The 19,465-nt window shown below is 38.4% G+C and overlaps 1 protein-coding gene across 1 annotated transcript in view; it reads left to right on the top strand.

The window, feature by feature from the left end:
* Positions 1 to 19,115, top strand: part of LOC127440958 (protein Wnt-3a) — a 28,144-nt gene extending 9,029 nt beyond the window's left edge. The window contains exons 2-4 of the mRNA XM_051698051.1: positions 1,783 to 2,024; positions 14,031 to 14,296; positions 14,817 to 19,115. Coding sequence (XP_051554011.1) covers positions 1,783 to 2,024; positions 14,031 to 14,296; positions 14,817 to 15,296 — 988 coding nt within the window. The 3' untranslated portion in view covers positions 15,297 to 19,115. The remainder of the gene's footprint in view (positions 1 to 1,782; positions 2,025 to 14,030; positions 14,297 to 14,816) is intronic.
* The last annotated feature ends 350 nt before the right edge of the window (positions 19,116 to 19,465 follow it).

Here is a 19,465-nt window from a genome sequence, read left to right as displayed (position 1 = left end):
ATAAAGTTTGACTGACATAAGCGTTTTTTACTTAAAATCATTTTAGATGTCATTTTTCTTCTTTTTTTTTTTCTCATCATTCACAAACATTTGATGTTCATTTTGTTTAATTTGGTTGATTTAAATAATCAACAATGTTTGAAGCACATTTATATTTAAAATAAAATTTCAATTAAAATTTTGTACCAATTAAAAAGAACAACAAAGTGTTTAGCACATTATTTCTGTCATTAAGTACAACTGTTGTATTCTACTTTCTAGAATAATTTTTACATCTGAAATCAGTAAGTGTTAAAAATGAATAGGATTTGGATGGTTTTTGTCATATTGGTGCATAATAAAATGCAATATGCCAAATAAAATCTTGTTTTGAATTTATCATAGTTAGGGTAGGGTTAAAGTACTTTGTTTGTTGGACAGAATGTTTTTTCCATTGTACATATTTTCCACATTTTCAGTATTGTGGATACTGCAATAATGCACATCCAAATATACATTAGTCAGACATTAAGAATATTACTTTTTAATGTATCAGAAGTACCAATATATCCAATATAGCCTCATATAACAGAGTTAGTTTCTTTACCCAATGTTTAATATATATATATACAGTATATATAAAAAATACTTGCACTGCTCTACTCATAAAAATACAAATTATTAACAGATTGTATGTTATAACAAGCATTGACAGCATAAAATCCTGGAAAAATGGTAGCAATACAACTAGTACCTACAGTTCACAAACTTTCCACAACTTAGCAATGGAAACTCCACTGAGCGTGTCAGCACATGTAGCATCTGAGCCTTGTGTCATCAAAGAACGGTCGAGTTCAGACTACCGTAAGTCAAGCATCCTCTGATGCTCAGCCAGACCTGAGTGCACTGTCATTACATGAAGCCACAGACCTATTTCACTTTTGGACAGTTTAAGGATGTCGGTGGCCTTTAATGACAAGGTACCTGTCCCGCACTGTGAACCCTTGATCAGTATACTACTCCCGTCTCACCTGGGTCTTTCATGTTTGTTTACCACTTAGCAACATGTGTTATGGCTTTATCTGAACCCCTCCCACAAGACAAAAGATTGCCTATACAGGTTCGAACAACAAACAAAAGCACAATAATTCCTACCGTGATGTGGTACAAATGATGCCAAGTGTCCGATTGATCTCCTCATTTTGGGACCTGGAGTCCATCCATTGAAGAGTAATCACATTACACCTTGATCCTATAATTGTTCAAATTACACTATTCTGCCTATTTCAACAAGCTTTGCAGATGTAACACCTGCTCTGATGCTGTAAACATGAGCAGGCCATGAAGCAGGGTCTGTGTTTTGCGCTAATCTGGTTATTTTAAAGTAAACTCCTTGCTGAAAAGACCAGCATTGCAGGTCACCAGCATATGTTGTGTTCTGAATGCTGATGTTCCTACCAGGCTTCTTAGCTAGCTTAACTTTGTCAACCAGCTTCACCAAAAAGACCATGCTCATTGACCATCTTCATGGCAATGCTGATCCACCAGCTCGATCAGCACTATCTACTCTGATCTAAGCTGGTCTTTTCAGCAAAGATGTGTCACATTCAACAATTTTTGGGACTCTATGATGCTGTTTTTACTCATTTGTGGCTGCTACATTTATTGTCATGGACAGCATGATGGATTTACCTATGCAAATTTGCTTGGTAGTCAATCTGACCTCCAGAATCTATTTCAAGTGGCACATTAACTATATGGTTTGTACCAGACAATTCCTCACCTTTGTGTTTTCCCTGGCAGGTCTCTAGCGGTGGGCCACCAGTACTCTTCTCTGGGTACCCAGCCCATCCTGTGCAGCTCCATACCTGGCCTGGTGCCCAAACAGCTACGCTTCTGCCGCAACTATGTGGAAATCATGCCCAGCGTGGCAGAGGGTGTGAAGATCGGCATTCAAGAGTGCCAGCACCAATTCCGTGGCCGCAGATGGAACTGCACGACAATCAATGACAACCTGGCCATCTTCGGACCAGTGCTGGACAAAGGTAGGACTACGACGAGAGACGGAATTGGAATTAATGAGAATAGAGGGCAATAGTGCTCTCCCACTTTTTCAGCCATCTTGATTTCTTTGAGTATTTTTCCCATTCATTTCTCCCATTTCATAAAAGAGTTCCAAGTCATCAACCAAACCAACCAGATCACAGTTGACACACCATTTTACTTTGAAGCAAAAAAGTATTTGAAAATTAAACCAAAAGACAAAAGTACAAGTCTGTGTACTCACCGTCTTTCGTGAGGGCATGAACTACACTTCTTTAAAGTATTGCAAATGACGTAATTGAAATAAAACTGATGGAAAAATATAAAAAACATTGATTTAAAGTTGTTTATTATTAGTATAGAAACAAAATATTTTAAAACAGAAACCTGGCTTAAACCGGAAGGATATATTAGTTTAAATGAGTCTACTCCCCCAGGTTATTGTAATAAACATGAGCCATGCCTGAAGGAACGAGGAGGAGGTGTTGTTACAATTTATAGTGATGGTTTGAACTAATAATGCTTAATGTGGCATCATCAGATATAAATAAAAAGCTCTGTCGTCTTTTGCCCTTGCTACAGTATATAGATCACCCGGGACGTATTCTGATTTCCTTGGTGAATTTGATGATTTTCTATCAGATCTAGTAGTTACTGTGGATAGAGCTTTAATAGTTGGTGACTTCAGCATTCACATAGATAATGAAAATGACAGATTGGGATTAGCATTTGTCGATATTCTAAACTCTCTTGGAGTCAGACAAAATGTGGCAGGACCAACTCATCACCATAATCATACGCTAGATCATATCAGAGTTGATAATATAGAAATTCTGCCTCAGAGCGATGACATCTCAGATCATTACCTGCGATTACTCAATCTACACCACATTATCGTTCAGGTAGAACTTTTCTTTCGACTAATAAAGATAGCTCAAATACTCAGTAAGCCAAAAAGTTTAGAAGAACTTGTAGTCACAGAAAATATAAATACATTCTTCTCTAACACTCTTGATAGTGTCACCCCACTTCGATTAATGAAAATTAAAGAATAAAGCCCCGCACCATGGTACAATGATCACACTCATGCTCTCAAGACAGCAGCTCAGAAAATGGAGCGCAAGTGGAAGAATACAAAATTAGAGGTATATCACGGTGCATGGAAGGATAGTGTCTCTAGCTACAGACAAGCTCTAAAAGCTGCCAGGTCTACATATTTTAGCAAACTCATAGAAAATAACCACAACAATCCTAGGTGTTTATTCAGTACTGTGGCTAAATTGGTTAGGAATAAAGCCTCAACTGAACTAGATATTCCGTCGCAGCACAATAGTAATGACTTCATGAATTTCTTTACTGATAAAATTGAAATCATCAGAAATAAAATTTTAATTATGCAGTCGTCTGCCACAGCACCTCAGAAAAGAGTGTCTCATAATTTTCCTCATGAGCAACTTCAATCCTTCGCTGTCATAGGTTATGAAGCACTAACAAAACTTATTGAAACATCGAAAGCAACAACATTGTGTTAGATCCAATACAAACTAAGCTCTTAAAAGAGGTGTTCCCTGTAATCTCGGAACCTCTTCTTAATATTATTAACTCCTCATTATCCTTAGAACATGTCCCAAGAATCTTTAAAATTGCCGTATCAAACCGCTTATCAAGAAGCCACAGCTTGATTCTGGAGAACTGGCTAATTATAGACCGATTTCAAATCTCCCATTTATGTCGAAAATACTAGAGAAGGTAGTGTCCTCCCAACTATGTTCATTTCTATAGAGAAACTGTATATATGAACAATTTCAGTCAAATTTAGGCCCCATCACATTACAGAAACTGCACTTATCAGAGTTAAAAATGACTTGCTTTTATCATCTAATTGCGGTTGCATTTCTCTTCTAGTGCTTTTAGATCTTAGTGCATCTTAGTGCTAGATCACGACATTCTCTTGAAAATTATGTTGGCATTTGTGGACTGGCATTAGCATGATTTAGGTCCTATTTATCAGACCACTACCACTTTGTCTGTGTAAACGAGGAATTGTCAGATCAAACAAAAATAAAGTATGGAGTGCCACAGGGATTAGTTTTAGGGCCTTTTCTCCTTATATACATTATCAGAATCGAGGAATAAATTTCCACTGTTATGCTGACGATACCCAACTTTATATTTTTTTGAATTTTAATGCAAAATATTCAGATATTTATAATTACATATGTAGTCTGAGAGTGGAGGGAGTCCGACTCGTATGCGTTATTTACAGTGCATCATGGGAGTGAGCAGTCGCTGCAGAGCTCTTTTGGCATGCTTTGTTGGCCGCGATTTTCTGATCGGTGGATCTTTCTCTTTAGGATTATAGTTAGAGTAGTTCTTCAGCAGGAATTCAGCTATTAAACATGGTTTCTATAAAATGTAGTTGAAATAATGCAGACTGATGGCTTTAACAGAAGTATATAAGTTATCACTACAAATATATTCTGCCTATGGAAAAGATGTATGGGACATTTATTCCAGAAATCCAATTTTACACTCTATTAGAGAGAGAGAAATAGAAAAGTACTAGAAGTGCCAATGGTGTCTACCATAACCCATTATATTCATGAATTCTGGCCACTCAGGAAATACGACCAATGTATTTTACAATAGTCGGTGCTAAGGCCAAAATCTAGAGAGCAGAGTGTCCAATGCCAATAATCTCAAAACAGCCAAATTGATAGTCCAAGGCAAGTAGAATTTGGAGGATGGGCATTCTTATACTAGGGAGTGTTTTTTATTTTATTTTTATTTTTTTACACGCCCCTGAGAGCATGATGAGTCATCAATATTTTTGAAAAGAAAGACTACTGTCTGCTAAAAGATTTTAAAATAATGTCAACTTTTAGGAGTATACTAACATAAAGATGGCCTCAAAGTTACTAGACATGGATTAAAAGCCACAAAACTCCAGTTTTGATTTCACAGGGTCTTTAACTTCTACCTGATACTTATAGGTTTAAAAACCTATGAATTTCAAAAAGTCATAGTTTCTAATTTCAGAACAGAACAATATGAGTATCAGCCACCTTTATCCATCCCACAGTGACAGCTACTTAAAAACAATATTTTACTCATTGCCTTTGTATTCAGTGGCTATGTAACATTAAGGCTTCTTAATTATATAAAAAACTCAGTTTGCACACAGCTCTGATTAGTGAGCTTACTCTGTTGTTTTGTGCACAATATTTATTTGACCCTCACAAATCCCACTCTCAATGGGCATTAGTCAGTTGCACTGGACTGTGACAGCTTGTACAGTTGTTGTGATGCATGCATTTAAAGTAGGTGGGACATGTTTTGTTTGTTTCTGGCAAAGGGAATCCCCACATTTCTCATTGTGTTTTTGACAGTTTAGGTAATGCATCTTATAGTACCAACACTGATGTCTCTTAAAGGCACATACAGCTTTTGTGTTACAGACATACTTCACCTCGCAGTCAAAAGGATTACATTGCCAGCTAGTGTGTTTATCTAAGGTGAAGTTATGAATGTGTTGTTTGGGTCTTTAATCAGCTAGGATTCTTGTTGAAGGCACAAGTCTGCACATAAGACAGTAGAGTTAAGGGTTATGTTGATTTAACAACACGAAACAGCATTTCAGCAAGAATCTGAAATAATTGTTACTTGATTTTGCACTAAACTTAATAGTTTCATTACGAAATGTAAAGTTTGCTAAGGTAAGCATCACCATCACTATTGCTCATACTTAGGTATAGGTCTTCAAACAAACTCCTAGTCCTAAATATTAAACTTTGGTGCATAGAGATTGCTTAGATCTCATTTAGATCTCTTTTGTAAGCGATAAAAAAAAAAAAAGAGCCAAAAATCACATTTTCACCTGGTGGACGATTAAATGGCCAATAAAGACCATGGCCAATCTCAGATTCTCACATTGGAGAAGGGACCCATGTTATATCTGGGGACCACAATACCATAGAGACTTGGTGGTGGGTTCTATTGATCTACTTAGCCACCATTTAGAACACCATAGTAATGTGCTAAAAAAACACTTATAGCAACTGCATAGCAACACCTTGAAAACCATCTTGTAGACCCTCTTGGTCAAGCTGGTTAGAGCTGGTAGACCCCCTTGGATCAGCAATAAACCAGCTACCATGTTCCAAAAACATATTTCTTTTCAGTAGGGAGGATAATAATGTTTTGTTTTTTTTTTGTTTTTTTGACAAGAAGGTGCCAATCAATATTTATAAGATGTCAAACAGTTAAAAATAACTTACAATTAGTGCAATCAAATAGTACTGGAAAAGCGGTACACTATTACCCGTGTCATCAGTCACTAGATATTGCTCTGGTATCTCCAGGTTTTGAATGACTAGAGATATTTTTAATAAGATTTTGGCTTCCTGTTGCTGTTTTAATCCAGTTGCATTAACTAAAATGCACCAGCAGGTCTCTTGTACCAATGAAGTCCTCCCACAGTCTCAAGACTTTGTCACCACCATCATCAAGAGGGATGGTAAAGGATAAGGAAGAACAAAGGGTCAGGACAAGGGGCTGCGGGTGGGGTGAATACTGATAGCCAGCTACAGCGGGAGGCAGTGTGAGCCAAGCCAATTGCTTTTAATAAACTCTCGAGCAATTGTTACATTGACGGAGAGGGCTTGAGCCCAAGCGGGCCACTGATGATGGGAGGACTCCTCAGTTCTTCTCCATTGTAGTGTAAATAGCCCCCTCCATATCCCCTGCAGCTCCCCTCCTCCGGTTTAAATTGAAGGGGAGATTGGTCAGGACAGGGGTGATGGAGGGTTTTGAACCGGGTCAGTTTTCAGGGTCCAGGGGTGGCTTTAGTAAATCATTTTGATTGGATTAAAGCTTCTGAGGCTCTTAATAATGTGAGAGGTCAAAGCGGGTAGACTAAGTGCTTTGTTGGGGCGGTTTAAGGGGCACGTCAAAGCTCAGAAGCTTTTCATTGAGCTTAGAGAAGAGCACCTCTCACTTTCGTTCCTTTGTAATTGACGCCGTCAATTTTGCAGAGCTAGCGCCATTGTGCAGTGGTGTAAGTGTCTGCGCCACAGACGGATGTGTGTTGGATTCCTCCTCTGTTTTGTGTTGGGCTGAATGGCGTGGTGGTCTTTGGCAGCTCTTTAGTTCCTTGTTACTGACAATCACAGCTGTCATAGATCTGTTTGGGCACTTTCAGCGGATGTGGATGATGATCATTCAGTATTCTAGGCAGTAACAGAAAAATTTATATTTTAAACGAAAAATAAAATACTTAAAAGTGGTGTGTGTAATTTTTTCAATGTCAGAAATGCTAATACTATTATACAGAGTCAACTAAAACCCAAAAAGTGTAAACTCTTGGACTCTACAGTACCACATGGCTTTGTTTGATGAAGGATCACGTCCACCTGACAGAGCAACTTTGGCTTGACTAATGGTGTGAGTTTGGGGTGGTACCAATAGAAGGCAAGGGGAGTGTTCAGGGAACCTTTTTGAAATTTTTTATTATTATCGTTGCAATTTCATTTGGTAACAGTAGTGGCGCACAAATTACATGCGTCACATTAAAGACCTTTGAGGCAATAGTCAAACATTTTATTTTATATGTAATATTTTAATATTATTAGTTGTATTTAGTGTACATTTATCCATTTAGGTTTAATGCTGTCACCCTAAATGACATCCTTATTGGTTTTTGTGCACCACTAGCACCACCGAATGTAACTGCAATAATAAACATTGTTTTCAAACAGCTTTCTAAATATGTTCCCTGTCTGCTGTTAATCGAACAAGCAGATAGTCCTGCCCCCAACTCATGGCATGTCAGTGTTGTTGTATTGGGCTAAACGAAAAGCTCAAACAAGGTAAAAAAAATTTAGTACCACTCAGTGTTTACAGTTTTTGAGAAAATTAACCTAAGAATGGCTTTCTTATAGTTGTCTCTGCACATTAAGCTGGGATAGGAGAACAAATTTGAACACTTATTTGATAAAAACGTTAAAGGAATAGTTCACCCAAAAATGAAAATTTGCTGATAATTTACTCACCCTCGGGCCATCCAAGATGTATCTGAGTTTCTTTCTTAATCAAAACAAAATTTAAGATTTTTAAGATTTCATTTCAGGCCTCCTCCTTTAAACAATGCAAGTGAATGTCCTCCATTTTTTGACGGTCCAAAATGCATATTTAGGGTGCATCAAAATAATCCACATGACTCCAGTCAACAAATAAAGTTGTTCTGAACCAAAACGGTTGATTATTTTTAGAAACAAATCAATAATTATATACTTTTTAACTACAAATGTTCGCTTCCATACATCTCTGTGATGCGAACTCATGAAAGGGATGACGTAAGCTCGTTGGTAGGGTCACATGTCACGTGGAGGAGGACGCAGGAAGCGCGTCATTGTTTACAAGAGAAGGAGCACTGTACAAACGTTTAATTATCTTTGCTGTAGATTTGTATTTGTAAAAGTGTATTATTCAAAATGGTCGTTTTGTGTGTGTATCCTGGATGTTTCAACCTTCAGAAACCCCAAAGAAAATGCATGCCGGGAAAAATATAAACTTTTCATCGATTGCCTATACATGATCATGAGCGATTGAAGCTCTGGCTTATCACGCTGAACCTGGATATCAGTACACCCCTACATTCTCTCAAATATTGGAGGCTGTGCAGTGAACATTTTACCCCTGAGGATTTCAGACCATCGAAAGAAACAAAGGGTCGATATCTGAATTCATCGGCTGTGCCTGTGCTGTTTTTCCAGCAAACTCAGGTATGTGTGAAAACTTTGTCATTGTCACGCCTCCCTCGGGCTCTGCACTTCCCTCAGCGCTCCGCTCCTCATCACCCGATTTCTAATTCACCGCACCTGCACTCAATTCACTCGCTCATCACTACCTGCATAAATAACTCACCTTCACGCCACTTTACTGTCTCACTGTGTAAACCCTGTAAATCTCAGTAAACGCTCTCGCACTTGGTTTCACTAACTGCAACTTGTGTGGCTTGAATTCCTGACAGTCATATAGCTGATATATTTCTGCTGAAGAAAAGGCACAAGTAGATAACGTAATGGCATTGCTCTGAAATAAAGGATGGTTATTTACTGCAGTAATGTTTTTTTTTTTTATATTATTTATTTTTTTTTTTATTTAGAAATTATTAATTATTTATTTTTTATATTGTTTTGAAATGGTTTTGGACTGTTTTGGTTTGTGAACTGTGCAAGTTTCTCTTGTAAACAATGAAAAGCTTCCTGCCTCCTCCTCCACGCGTGACCTTACCAATGAGCTTACATCATCCCTCTCATGAGCGCACGTCACAGAGATGTACGGAAGCGAACATTTGTAGTTAAAAAGTATTGTGGATTATTTTGATGCACCCTAAATATGCATTTTGGACCGTCAAAAAATGGAGGACATTCACTTGCATTGTTTAAAGGAGGAGGCCTGAAATTAAATCCTAAAAACCTTAAATTCTGTTTTGATGAAGAAAGAAACTCCAATACATCTTGGATGGCCTGAGGGTGAGTAAATTATCAGCAAATTTTAATTCCTGGGTGAACTGTTCCTTTAAGTGTTGCTAACTACTACTGTACTTGAACTACTTTAAATTAGAAGTAGCTTGTAGCCTGGGAGGCTACAATTTGATTTGTATGTGTGTGTAGTGTAGTGTGTATATGATGGACCGCCTACAGTATTGCATTGTTTTGCAAAGTCAAATTGCCTCTCCAATCTCAGTCTCATCTATCTATTTCACAGGGCTGCCTCAGGCTACTTCTGCGTCAGTGCTCATTAATTTACATTAACCAAAGTGTCAAAACATGGCCCAGTGAAATCTGCTTGCGATGAAAGGGGAGTCAGTGCAGGTGTTTTAGAAGAGTGCTTGAGTTCGCCGAACACACCTTCAGCGGATAACATTGCTGGTCGCATGCGAGGTGTAATCGGACACCAGAATTAACTTGTTCTTACTCTCACTCACTGTTTTGTTGTTATTTGAATCATTGGTTAAACTGAAAAGTAGTGACTTGTGCCATGAGAGATGAGGCAAATAAAAAAAGAAGTATTGTTGTCTTTTACGTAAATACACCACTATGATGTTTTTTCTTGTTTACTCTTCAGCATTATTCAAATTGTACTGTCAGATAAGATTTATTGTTGGGAGTGATAGACCAATACATTGGCAAAGCCATTTTGAGACTATCAGCCATTAACTGGGCCCATTTGGCTTATTAACGTACTTTGTCAGTTTGAAAAATTACCAAAAGCCTTGACAAGGGATATAGGCACATAAACTGTTTTCAAATATGTTTTTTTTTTTTTTTTTTTTTTTTTTTGAATTTAGAGTAAGTATTGTGCAAAATAAGCGTTCAGTTAGATACGTTGCGTTTACATATATCAGTACTATGTTGGCCATTAGCCATCCTGCTCTCTAGATATCAATATTGCCATTTGCTTTAAAAAAAAAAAACACACACGCATTGATTTACCACTAATTATAAGTTTTGTCAGTATTAATAGAATATGATAATATTTGTTCAAAACAGTCATTTGTTTACTTGTCTTTTAACAAGAAATTAAGTTACATCCGGATGTCAGGTGTTTTTTACTCCACTATACACTTTTTGCTTATTTTCTCCTCAACATTTTTCTCTCAGAGAGGAACATTTATTGTAAGCGAATTTGTGATTAGGCTATATGGTATTATTATTTATTCTAAGCCTTTCCTCTCAATTTCCTCAGATGTTTAACAAGCAATAAAATATAATCTTGGTGTCAATGAAATGGTTCCCTTTTCATTGGCATTCCTCTGGGGCAGCAACCATGTTAACCAGCACCACAAAGTGAAGTAAAGGAATCCCATGACTCTTAATGCTAACACCCTCATCTAAACCAACTTTGCATGAGGTCAGGCTACCTGGGTTACGACCTCTGCCCTCAGGAGGAGAAACTGTTACAATTTAGGATGTACTGAGAGCTCCGAGCCTTTCATCAAATGTATGTTTAACTGTGTTGGGGGAGGTCTGCTCACCGGTATATCATTAACTCTGCCCAGGAAAAAAAGAATGGGGTGTGGCAAACGTAGTTGATGGTTGGACCTTAGCCCCTCCTACTGAGCCAAACTCACCACACAATATCTGGGCGACCATAAGATTAAGCCAGAGAGAAAGCTTCTTTCACAATTCACACGCCCTTTAGATTGTTTTATTAATCCATTTCAATGGGGATTTCCCCATCTGCCGACAAGTGGGGTCCAGCCGATGCATAATTCTCTGTTGCTATGACTTAACTTGGTCCCCACTAATCACTGGCAAGGGCAAATTTCATATAAAATATCAGGGGCCTTTTGTGCATGTAATTCACCATGACAGTGTTAGCACAATGGGGGATTCAGGGTCCCAGCAGGTAACAGTGACCACTTGCCATGTGAGGGCCCAGCAAAGCTAGCCAGAAGGTGGGCAGCAGAGGCCAAATGTTACCACAAATGATCAGTCTTATCAGGCTTCACCTGCATTCTTTTCTCAGGTAAAGCCCCCCTACCACTCCAACATATCTTCATATCTTTACTTTATCCATTTTTTTTGTCTATTCTTCCTCTGGACATTAATCTGCCCCCCTCTTTCAACCAACCCAAGACCAGTCCGCCATGTCATTGTCGGCCAGCCGTATTTGACCCAAACTTTACTGGCTTCCTGATCATAAAACATGGGCCACTCAGTGGGTTTTAAATTGTAATTGAATGGTCTTTTCACACCATGCCACCAACCACCACGTGATTGAGTTGATGGATACAGAAGCAGAAGTTGCTATTTTGAGTAAGAGGAATCAAAAATATCTATGCTCAAGGTACAGACCAGCATCTAGGTCAATACCGAAATCATTTTAATGAATGTTGTAGAAATAATTTGGTATTCAAAAACATATAACATTGGGGCAAATTCACTAAACAGTTGTGCCACTTCTGTGCATGGTATTTTAGCGCAAAAACCTGCATCTTTTTTTTCTAATCTAGACCGATCTCACTGTGAATTCGGCTATAATAGGCTGAAAGTTCTTGAGCTAAATTTGGTCTGTGCTAACCGAGGCAACTGACAGAATGTGCTATCAGTCGCACCACAGGAAAAGGTGAACACATTCAAATTAATGCAAAGAGATTTGTGGTGGGAGATGGCGTTTATTTGTAACTTGACAGAAGGCGGTCAATATCTGCGTACTGGAACTTTTGGTAGCAACATGTTAACTTTCCATGTGATTATGTTGACTAAACAATTGCAAAGTGATATCTGTGCTGGAATAGCACAGGCAAAATTAAGTCATTTTCATTCTTTTAAGCACTTACATTCCATGTAAATTAGGCTTAGTATACATTGTGCCTTGTCCAGAGATTGTACTCTGCAATTAAACACTTTTTTGGTGTTAAAGTACTTTCTTCTGCAGAGACAACTACAGTATGAGTAAGCAATTCATAGGTACATTTTCTCAAAAACTGTAAATGCTGTCTCTGTGGTGCTATAAAAAGTCAGACCCTTCCAGCCTGGCAAAACAACATTGACTCAACCAATGGTTTTGAGTTTGGGGCGGTAGTATCGGTTTGTTCGATCAACAGAAGACAGGGGCGTATTCAGAAAGCTGTTTGCTATTCAGTTTGGCGGCACTAGTTGCACAGAAATTACACACTTCAGCTTTAACATTGCGCTATTACCTCCCATGGAAATCACACAGTAAACAGAATTTTGTTTAAAATAGATGTCTGTATAAATTTTCTTTTAATCATGGCAACAGTAATTCATCAAATGATATTCATTTTATATCCAAATGTGCCATGCAGTCAAGCGCACTTCAAAAAGCTGACTCAGGTGTCTGGACCACAGTGGTGGAATCCCAGTTGTACAGTCCCCGTAAAGTATACCAGATTTTTATAGTCTGGTGCATCCTCTGCAACCTAGCACTTTGAACTGGCCAACAAAACAGGAACTGTCCCATGCACTGCGTTCAACACAGATTTTTCAGGTGTGTTTGTGCCTTATATGTTTTGCATAATTCCTTTTATGTAAATGCCTTTTGGGTGCTAAAACAACCTAGTCAGCATGTGTACAGTAACACCGTTATCAGAGGCCACAATTCATTCTGTGAATTCCCCCCACTGATTTTAGAAATGGCCATTTCAATCGAAACATCAAAAGGCACCAAATGTGTTTGTTGTTTTAATGAGCATTGTGGAATAAGACATTTCTGCAACATCATTATCCACAGCCTTGATTTCATTAACCAGTTAAAACCTGCAACAAAGGAAGACTTGATTCATAATGTCTCCACAGTCGTTTCCTCTCTCCTACAAGTGCAAGACTGCACAAGACTACAAAGTATTTATCAAAATGTACCAACCTCATTAGCTGTCTGTTCAAAAACGCTTTTAAGTTTGCATGGGGCCCTCGTCAGCAAGAATCGTCACAAAACCCCCTGTTAGACAGAATGTTGGAACGTCTTTAAGGTTATTATCAACCGAAATGTGTATTGTTCATTTTTTATATTGATTCTGAACTTAGCGTGTTTGGTCTTGCAAAGACCATTCAACACTGAGTCTTAGCCATGAGTAATATAGGTCTATTTCCCCACCTCATAGTTGCTTAATTGACTCTTTCTAATTATAGACCTGTCAGCCTTGTACTTACCTCTTATCTGGAAGGATATGCCTGGTCTTCGCTGACTCATTCCTTAGTAATGCCACACACGTCCACGATGAGACCTGAGCTAATTGCCTTTAGATGGAAATTCAGTGTGTAATTTTTGGAAGTTAAAACACTTTTTCCTATCACAGTTTAATATGCAGAGGCACCTGCTTAAAAATAGTGGTAATTTTTGCAATTCTGCCTGGTGCCACTATTTTTAGAATGATAATGTCACGACAAAGTATTGCATCTCCAAAATACCCCTTAATGTCTGTAGACGTCCTGATGTGTAATGCATGAAGTAACAACAATTTCTGTTTATTTTGACAGCCACTAGAGAATCAGCATTTGTCCATGCAATTGCCTCCGCTGGAGTAGCATTCGCTGTGACTCGTGCTTGCGCTGAGGGATCGGCCAACATCTGCGGCTGTGACGTGCGGCGGAAAGGTCCACCGGGCGAGGGCTGGAAGTGGGGTGGCTGCAGTGAAGACGTGGAGTTTGGCAGCATGGTGTCACGAGAGTTTGCTGATGCTCGTGAGAACCGACCAGATGCGCGCTCTGCTATGAACCGCCACAACAACGAAGCTGGACGTGTGGTGAGCATTTTTTCTGGTTATGCTGACCTGATATTAACAAAGCTTTGGAGGTCCAAAGCTTATGTCTTAAAAGAAAAACAGCCTAAACTGGTTCGTTAGTCTCCTGCAGGCTGGTGTGTTGGCTGGTTTTAGAGGGGTTTGGGGCACTTTCAGCTTGTCAGGCTGCAAGACAAGTTTGCTTTCCAGCTAAACCAGCTGAGCACCAGCTTGGAAGCCAGCTTAAAACTTCTGCTAGGTTGTTTATGCTGGTTGAGCTGGTGGAAAACTTAGTTGTTGAAGCTGGCCAAGTAGCATGGTTGACCAAGGAAGTCTTGCTGGTTAAACAAGTTGCCTCAACAAAAAGCCTGGTGGGGACACCAGAACACCAGCATCCTATGTTGGGATCCAGCATCCATAACACAACATGCTGGTCTTTTCAGCAGGGGTATTATAGTAACTTCTATGATAAAAATAAAGCCTTGCAGATGTTATGTGCAATCTTAGTTCTAAGATCAATATTCTGTCATTCTCTTTCCTCTAGTCAATCACTGATCACATGTACCTAAAGTGTAAGTGTCATGGCCTCTCAGGCAGCTGTGAAGTGAAAACCTGCTGGTGGTCGCAGCCTGACTTTCGGGTGATAGGCGACTACATGAAGGACAAGTACGACAGCGCATCAGAAATGGTGGTGGAGAAACATCGGGAGTCTAGAGGCTGGGTCGAGACATTACGACCAAAGTACACCTTCTTCAAGCCCCCAACCGAAACGGACCTTGTCTACTATGAAACCTCGCCTAACTTCTGTGAACCCAATTCAGAAACCGGTTCCTTTGGCACTCGTGACCGTGTCTGCAACCTGACTTCACATGGTATCGATGGCTGCGACTTGCTCTGTTGTGGCCGAGGCCACAACACCCGAACTGAGAAACGCAAGGAGAAATGCCACTGTATTTTCCACTGGTGCTGCTATGTGAGCTGCCAGGAGTGTACGCGAGTTTATGATGTCCACACCTGCAAGTAAGTTGCTGTGGCTAAGGAGCCACCAAACCAAAACGAGGTTGGACCAGACATTTGGGGTTGCGAACACCCGAGAGCCTTTGCCGAAACTTGTGGACTGGCTGAAAGGAGTTTTTTGTGGGTTTTGTGGTAAGACAACCACTGAATGGGGATGTGGATAGTGAAGTGATTTTAGAATGTTAGTCTTCGATAAGAATGCTGTGTTTACAGACAAAAACAAAGACCCATAAAGGCTTCGATTTCTATTGTTGGTACCCAACACACTTTGAAACGGGCCTGTTGTGCAGTTCTGGAAAGGGACTAAGCTTTTCCAGAGTCTGTTATGGGAAGGGTTAAGGGCTGGATCAGATTCCTTAAGTGTTAGGCCCTTGCGACCTAGACCAATTGTTTCTCCAAGAAAAGAACAGAAAATGGGAGAGGTTTTGTCGGCATGTGGCAGCAAACTCTTCTTAGACTGGGAAGAACTCCACAAGAGGTGCAGCACAAACTGAATGCCAGGGTTTGCCCACAAGTGCCTCTAAAATATGGTAACAGTAACATTATTAGCAATAGCCTTACTACTAACACCATTAAAGAAGCTATGTGTATTATTTTTAATGCAAAGTGCATTCCAGCATACCTGAATATTGGCAAACACTGAAAACAACTTGCAGTTTCCAAAACAACTTAACTTCCATATACTTCATGTTGTCGCTGTGTGTAAAACCAAACATACGAACAAATGTATTCGGTTGAGTTTATTGTAAGTTACTAACATTAGGTTATCAATGCACTTCTACCTGAGTGAATATCCATACATTGCTTATATAACATTGTTTTCTTTATCTTACTTTAAAATACTTTCGAAAAGAACCTGAATGAATGAACTTAACTAAACAGTTAAACTCGGACAACATCTGGTTAAATGTATTGATGCGGATACTGTAATGCACCATTAACTATTCATTATTATTTTCCCCGAAGAGCAATAATCTATTGAGCTTAAACAAACAGACAATTGTTACAAAAGTAAAAATCTCAGCACATCTGTCTTCAAATGGAGCGGGATGTTCATTTACTTTATTTGTGTGACAGTATTATTCATATTTGACAGACATAGAGGTCCATGACATTTCACAATGAACATTCAAGAAAATTGTGCCTTTATTCTGTAGCTGAAACACAAGCAGGGTCCAAAATTAACACTCGCCGAGCACCAAATTTAAGTACAAATTGGCTTTCGCAAGTCAATAAAACCAGCTGGCCAGCAAATAAAAAAAAAGACTAAAAAAATTAATCCATGGCTTAAATGGGATTGTAAAAGTCTGACCATTGTTTTGTTTTTTCCATGAACATATCAATTAGATTCAAACAGTATAAAACCAGCATATATTCAGCTAGGAAACCAAAAGGTTTTGCTTTTATTTTCACAACTCCAGAACTTAACAAATTAACATCATTAGTTTCTTTTGAAAGTTCATGTACCCTGAAATCAACCCAATACTGCAGAATTAATGACAAATAGCATTACCAATCAAATGATTTTTGCATAATTTCTTCTGTGGTCACCTTTCCCTATAGTACTGCTGAGCAACCTCTGAGACACAGGAAGAAAACACGTGGAAACCAGGAAGAAAACATGTTCACATAAACAATGGTGAGCACAATTCGGAGGTTGCATTTTTGCTTTAAAATTTAATTTTTACTCCAGGTTAGGTTTAGGGTTGGGGTTTGGGGGTAGAATTAATAAAAAATGTATTCCTGTTGACCGTATTGCATCATTCACAATTAAAAATACAACTCCCTTTTGGTGCCATTTCACCCGGAAACTAAAGCTAACATGTGCCCATTCGTTCAACAACATATCCAGCATCGGCCACTTGTGATTTAAAGTTCAGTAACCACAGATCGATTTCAGCAGCAGAACTCTCAACCTACTGTCACCGAATTAATAGTGTGATTAGTCTGAACTTACAGACTGATCTCACGGTGAAATCGGAAACAGTAGATTGACTTTTCTTTAGCTGAAATCGTCTGTGCTTACCAAAATGCAAATCTCTGCCCCAGTGGCAAAAATGTTGATGGGTGTATAGGCATGTGTAAAGCGAGTTGTTTTCAGCTGTACAGGCTGTAATACAGTGATGAGGAATGCATATTGTATAAACTGTACCCCCCAACCCAAACTCCAGACTTAAACCTAAACATCAGTGGAGTAAAAATGTAGTGTTAGAGGGAAAAATGTAACCTCCGAATCGTGCTCGTTACTGACTATGCAAATGCGTTTACTTCCCGGTCTCAATGCGGTACGGGAACCTGGGACTCCCACGATGCTAAGGCAATGCGCTTCCGGGTAAACACGATTGAGCCGATGCAAAAATGTCTGATGGGACATCTGGCTGACTATTTTTCATAGCGGTTAAAAATCTATGTCGGCAATTTCTCAATTCACCAGTTTTTGAAAACTTCTTTTTTTCTTTTTTGGTAAGAACTTCATTTTGGACCCTGACTACAAGAGTTTTGTTTAAGCTCTGACAAAAAAATCTCTTCCTCTATTCTCAGTTTTTATTTGCAATACTAATAATGACTCACAAGTTTTTTTTTTTAAAACTGTTATTATATGTGAATCCATGCCACAAATGAATTATGTGTTCTGTAAACGTTCCCAACGCAGTTGTACCTGAAAGTCAGCAGCAGTGTAGAAATGACAATGAACTACCCTCATTTATATGCTGCTAACTAATAACTGTTTTGTCGTTCTATTTATGCGTGATTATGTGCTTGTGCATTTGTGTTTCTCTGTGTCATCTACATATGTCTTGATGTTTGTGTGTAAATGTGTCTTTATATGTGCATGAATCTTTGTTTTCTTCTTTCTATGAAAGACACTGTGTAAGCATAGTTAAAAACTAAAATGTGAAGTTTTCTACTAATGGAATTTTGATAAAAAGTTTGTAATCGTTAACCAAATAGAGATATTGTAACACATGTGTGTGTCCTGTTAAACAATAGCTTATAAAAAATGAAATGTAAGAAAATTATTTTGAGATGCATTGCATAAGGGGCTATTAAAAGCCACACTGTATTTGGACAAATCAAAAGAGCATTGAAAAGTACAAAGCCAGCCAACTTTCTGATGAACACTGGGATACCTGTGATCCTTATGTCCATGCAGAATTACGATATTATGATCTCCAAAATATTTCTACCTAGCTAACATGTGCTGCAGTACATTAAAAGGATAGTATTGCAGGAAATGTGAGAAGGCAGAGTGAAACTCCAGCTTGTTTCTTGTAGCAGATCTTTCCCTCAAAGAAATTAATTCATGTTTCCTCTTGCCCATCTCACACTGTTTTAATCTCTCATCAATCATGGATCATTTCAAAGCACATGCCCCTTTCAACATTCAACAAAACTCTGTTTATTTAACATAATGATCCGCCGCTAACTACAAAATCAATACTTCTTTTTTTTTTTTTTACACGTACAGCAGTGCATCTACGCATACATTTCTGTTCGCTTCCACAATACAGTTTGGTTTGTTTTCTAAACATGGTCTTCAGTTCCAAAGTTTTGTATAGACTAGTTTCTGTGTTTTCTAAAGTCTGAGGATTTTTTATGATTATTTATTTTACTGTAATGTACATATATTAGTAAGAGTATATATATGCTGACAAAAGATTATCACTTGTGAGGAAAATGTTGTTGTGTTGTAACAGTTTTACCTCAGTGTCTGTTGTTGCTGTTTTTGTTAACTGACCACATAGGATGCACTGTATGTCCTGCTAGCTGTTAGTTATACTAGCTGTTAATTTCATAACCAAATAAAATAAAATACAAACACTCATTCTTATTTTGGTCACTGAAGTTTTGATTTTACATGGGTTTTTTATATTGAATTGTGTGTTCCAGTGGTTCTTGGCTTGCTTCAGGTCCCAAATTTCATATTGGATGGCATGTCCCAACACAACATAACACTAAAATTATTTATCTGACAAAAAGAAACAAAAGTGTCCTTAACTAAAAACAAACACTGAAATGTATTAATATTACCATAACCTGCATAGACCCAATGCTATGCACAAGTAACATGACATAATAAGAATAAGAAACAGAAAGTCTTTTGAATAAGAATAAAATCTAATTTTGTAAATGTAAACTAAAGGTCAATTGGTTTTCAATGGTTTCATGCTCTTG

This window comes from Myxocyprinus asiaticus, chromosome 5 (assembly GCF_019703515.2).
Source record: "Myxocyprinus asiaticus isolate MX2 ecotype Aquarium Trade chromosome 5, UBuf_Myxa_2, whole genome shotgun sequence".
In the NCBI taxonomy this organism is placed as follows: Eukaryota; Metazoa; Chordata; class Actinopteri; order Cypriniformes; family Catostomidae; genus Myxocyprinus; species Myxocyprinus asiaticus.
The sequence above is the reverse complement of the archived record's forward strand: the minus strand, read 5'-3'. Positions and strand labels throughout refer to the sequence as shown.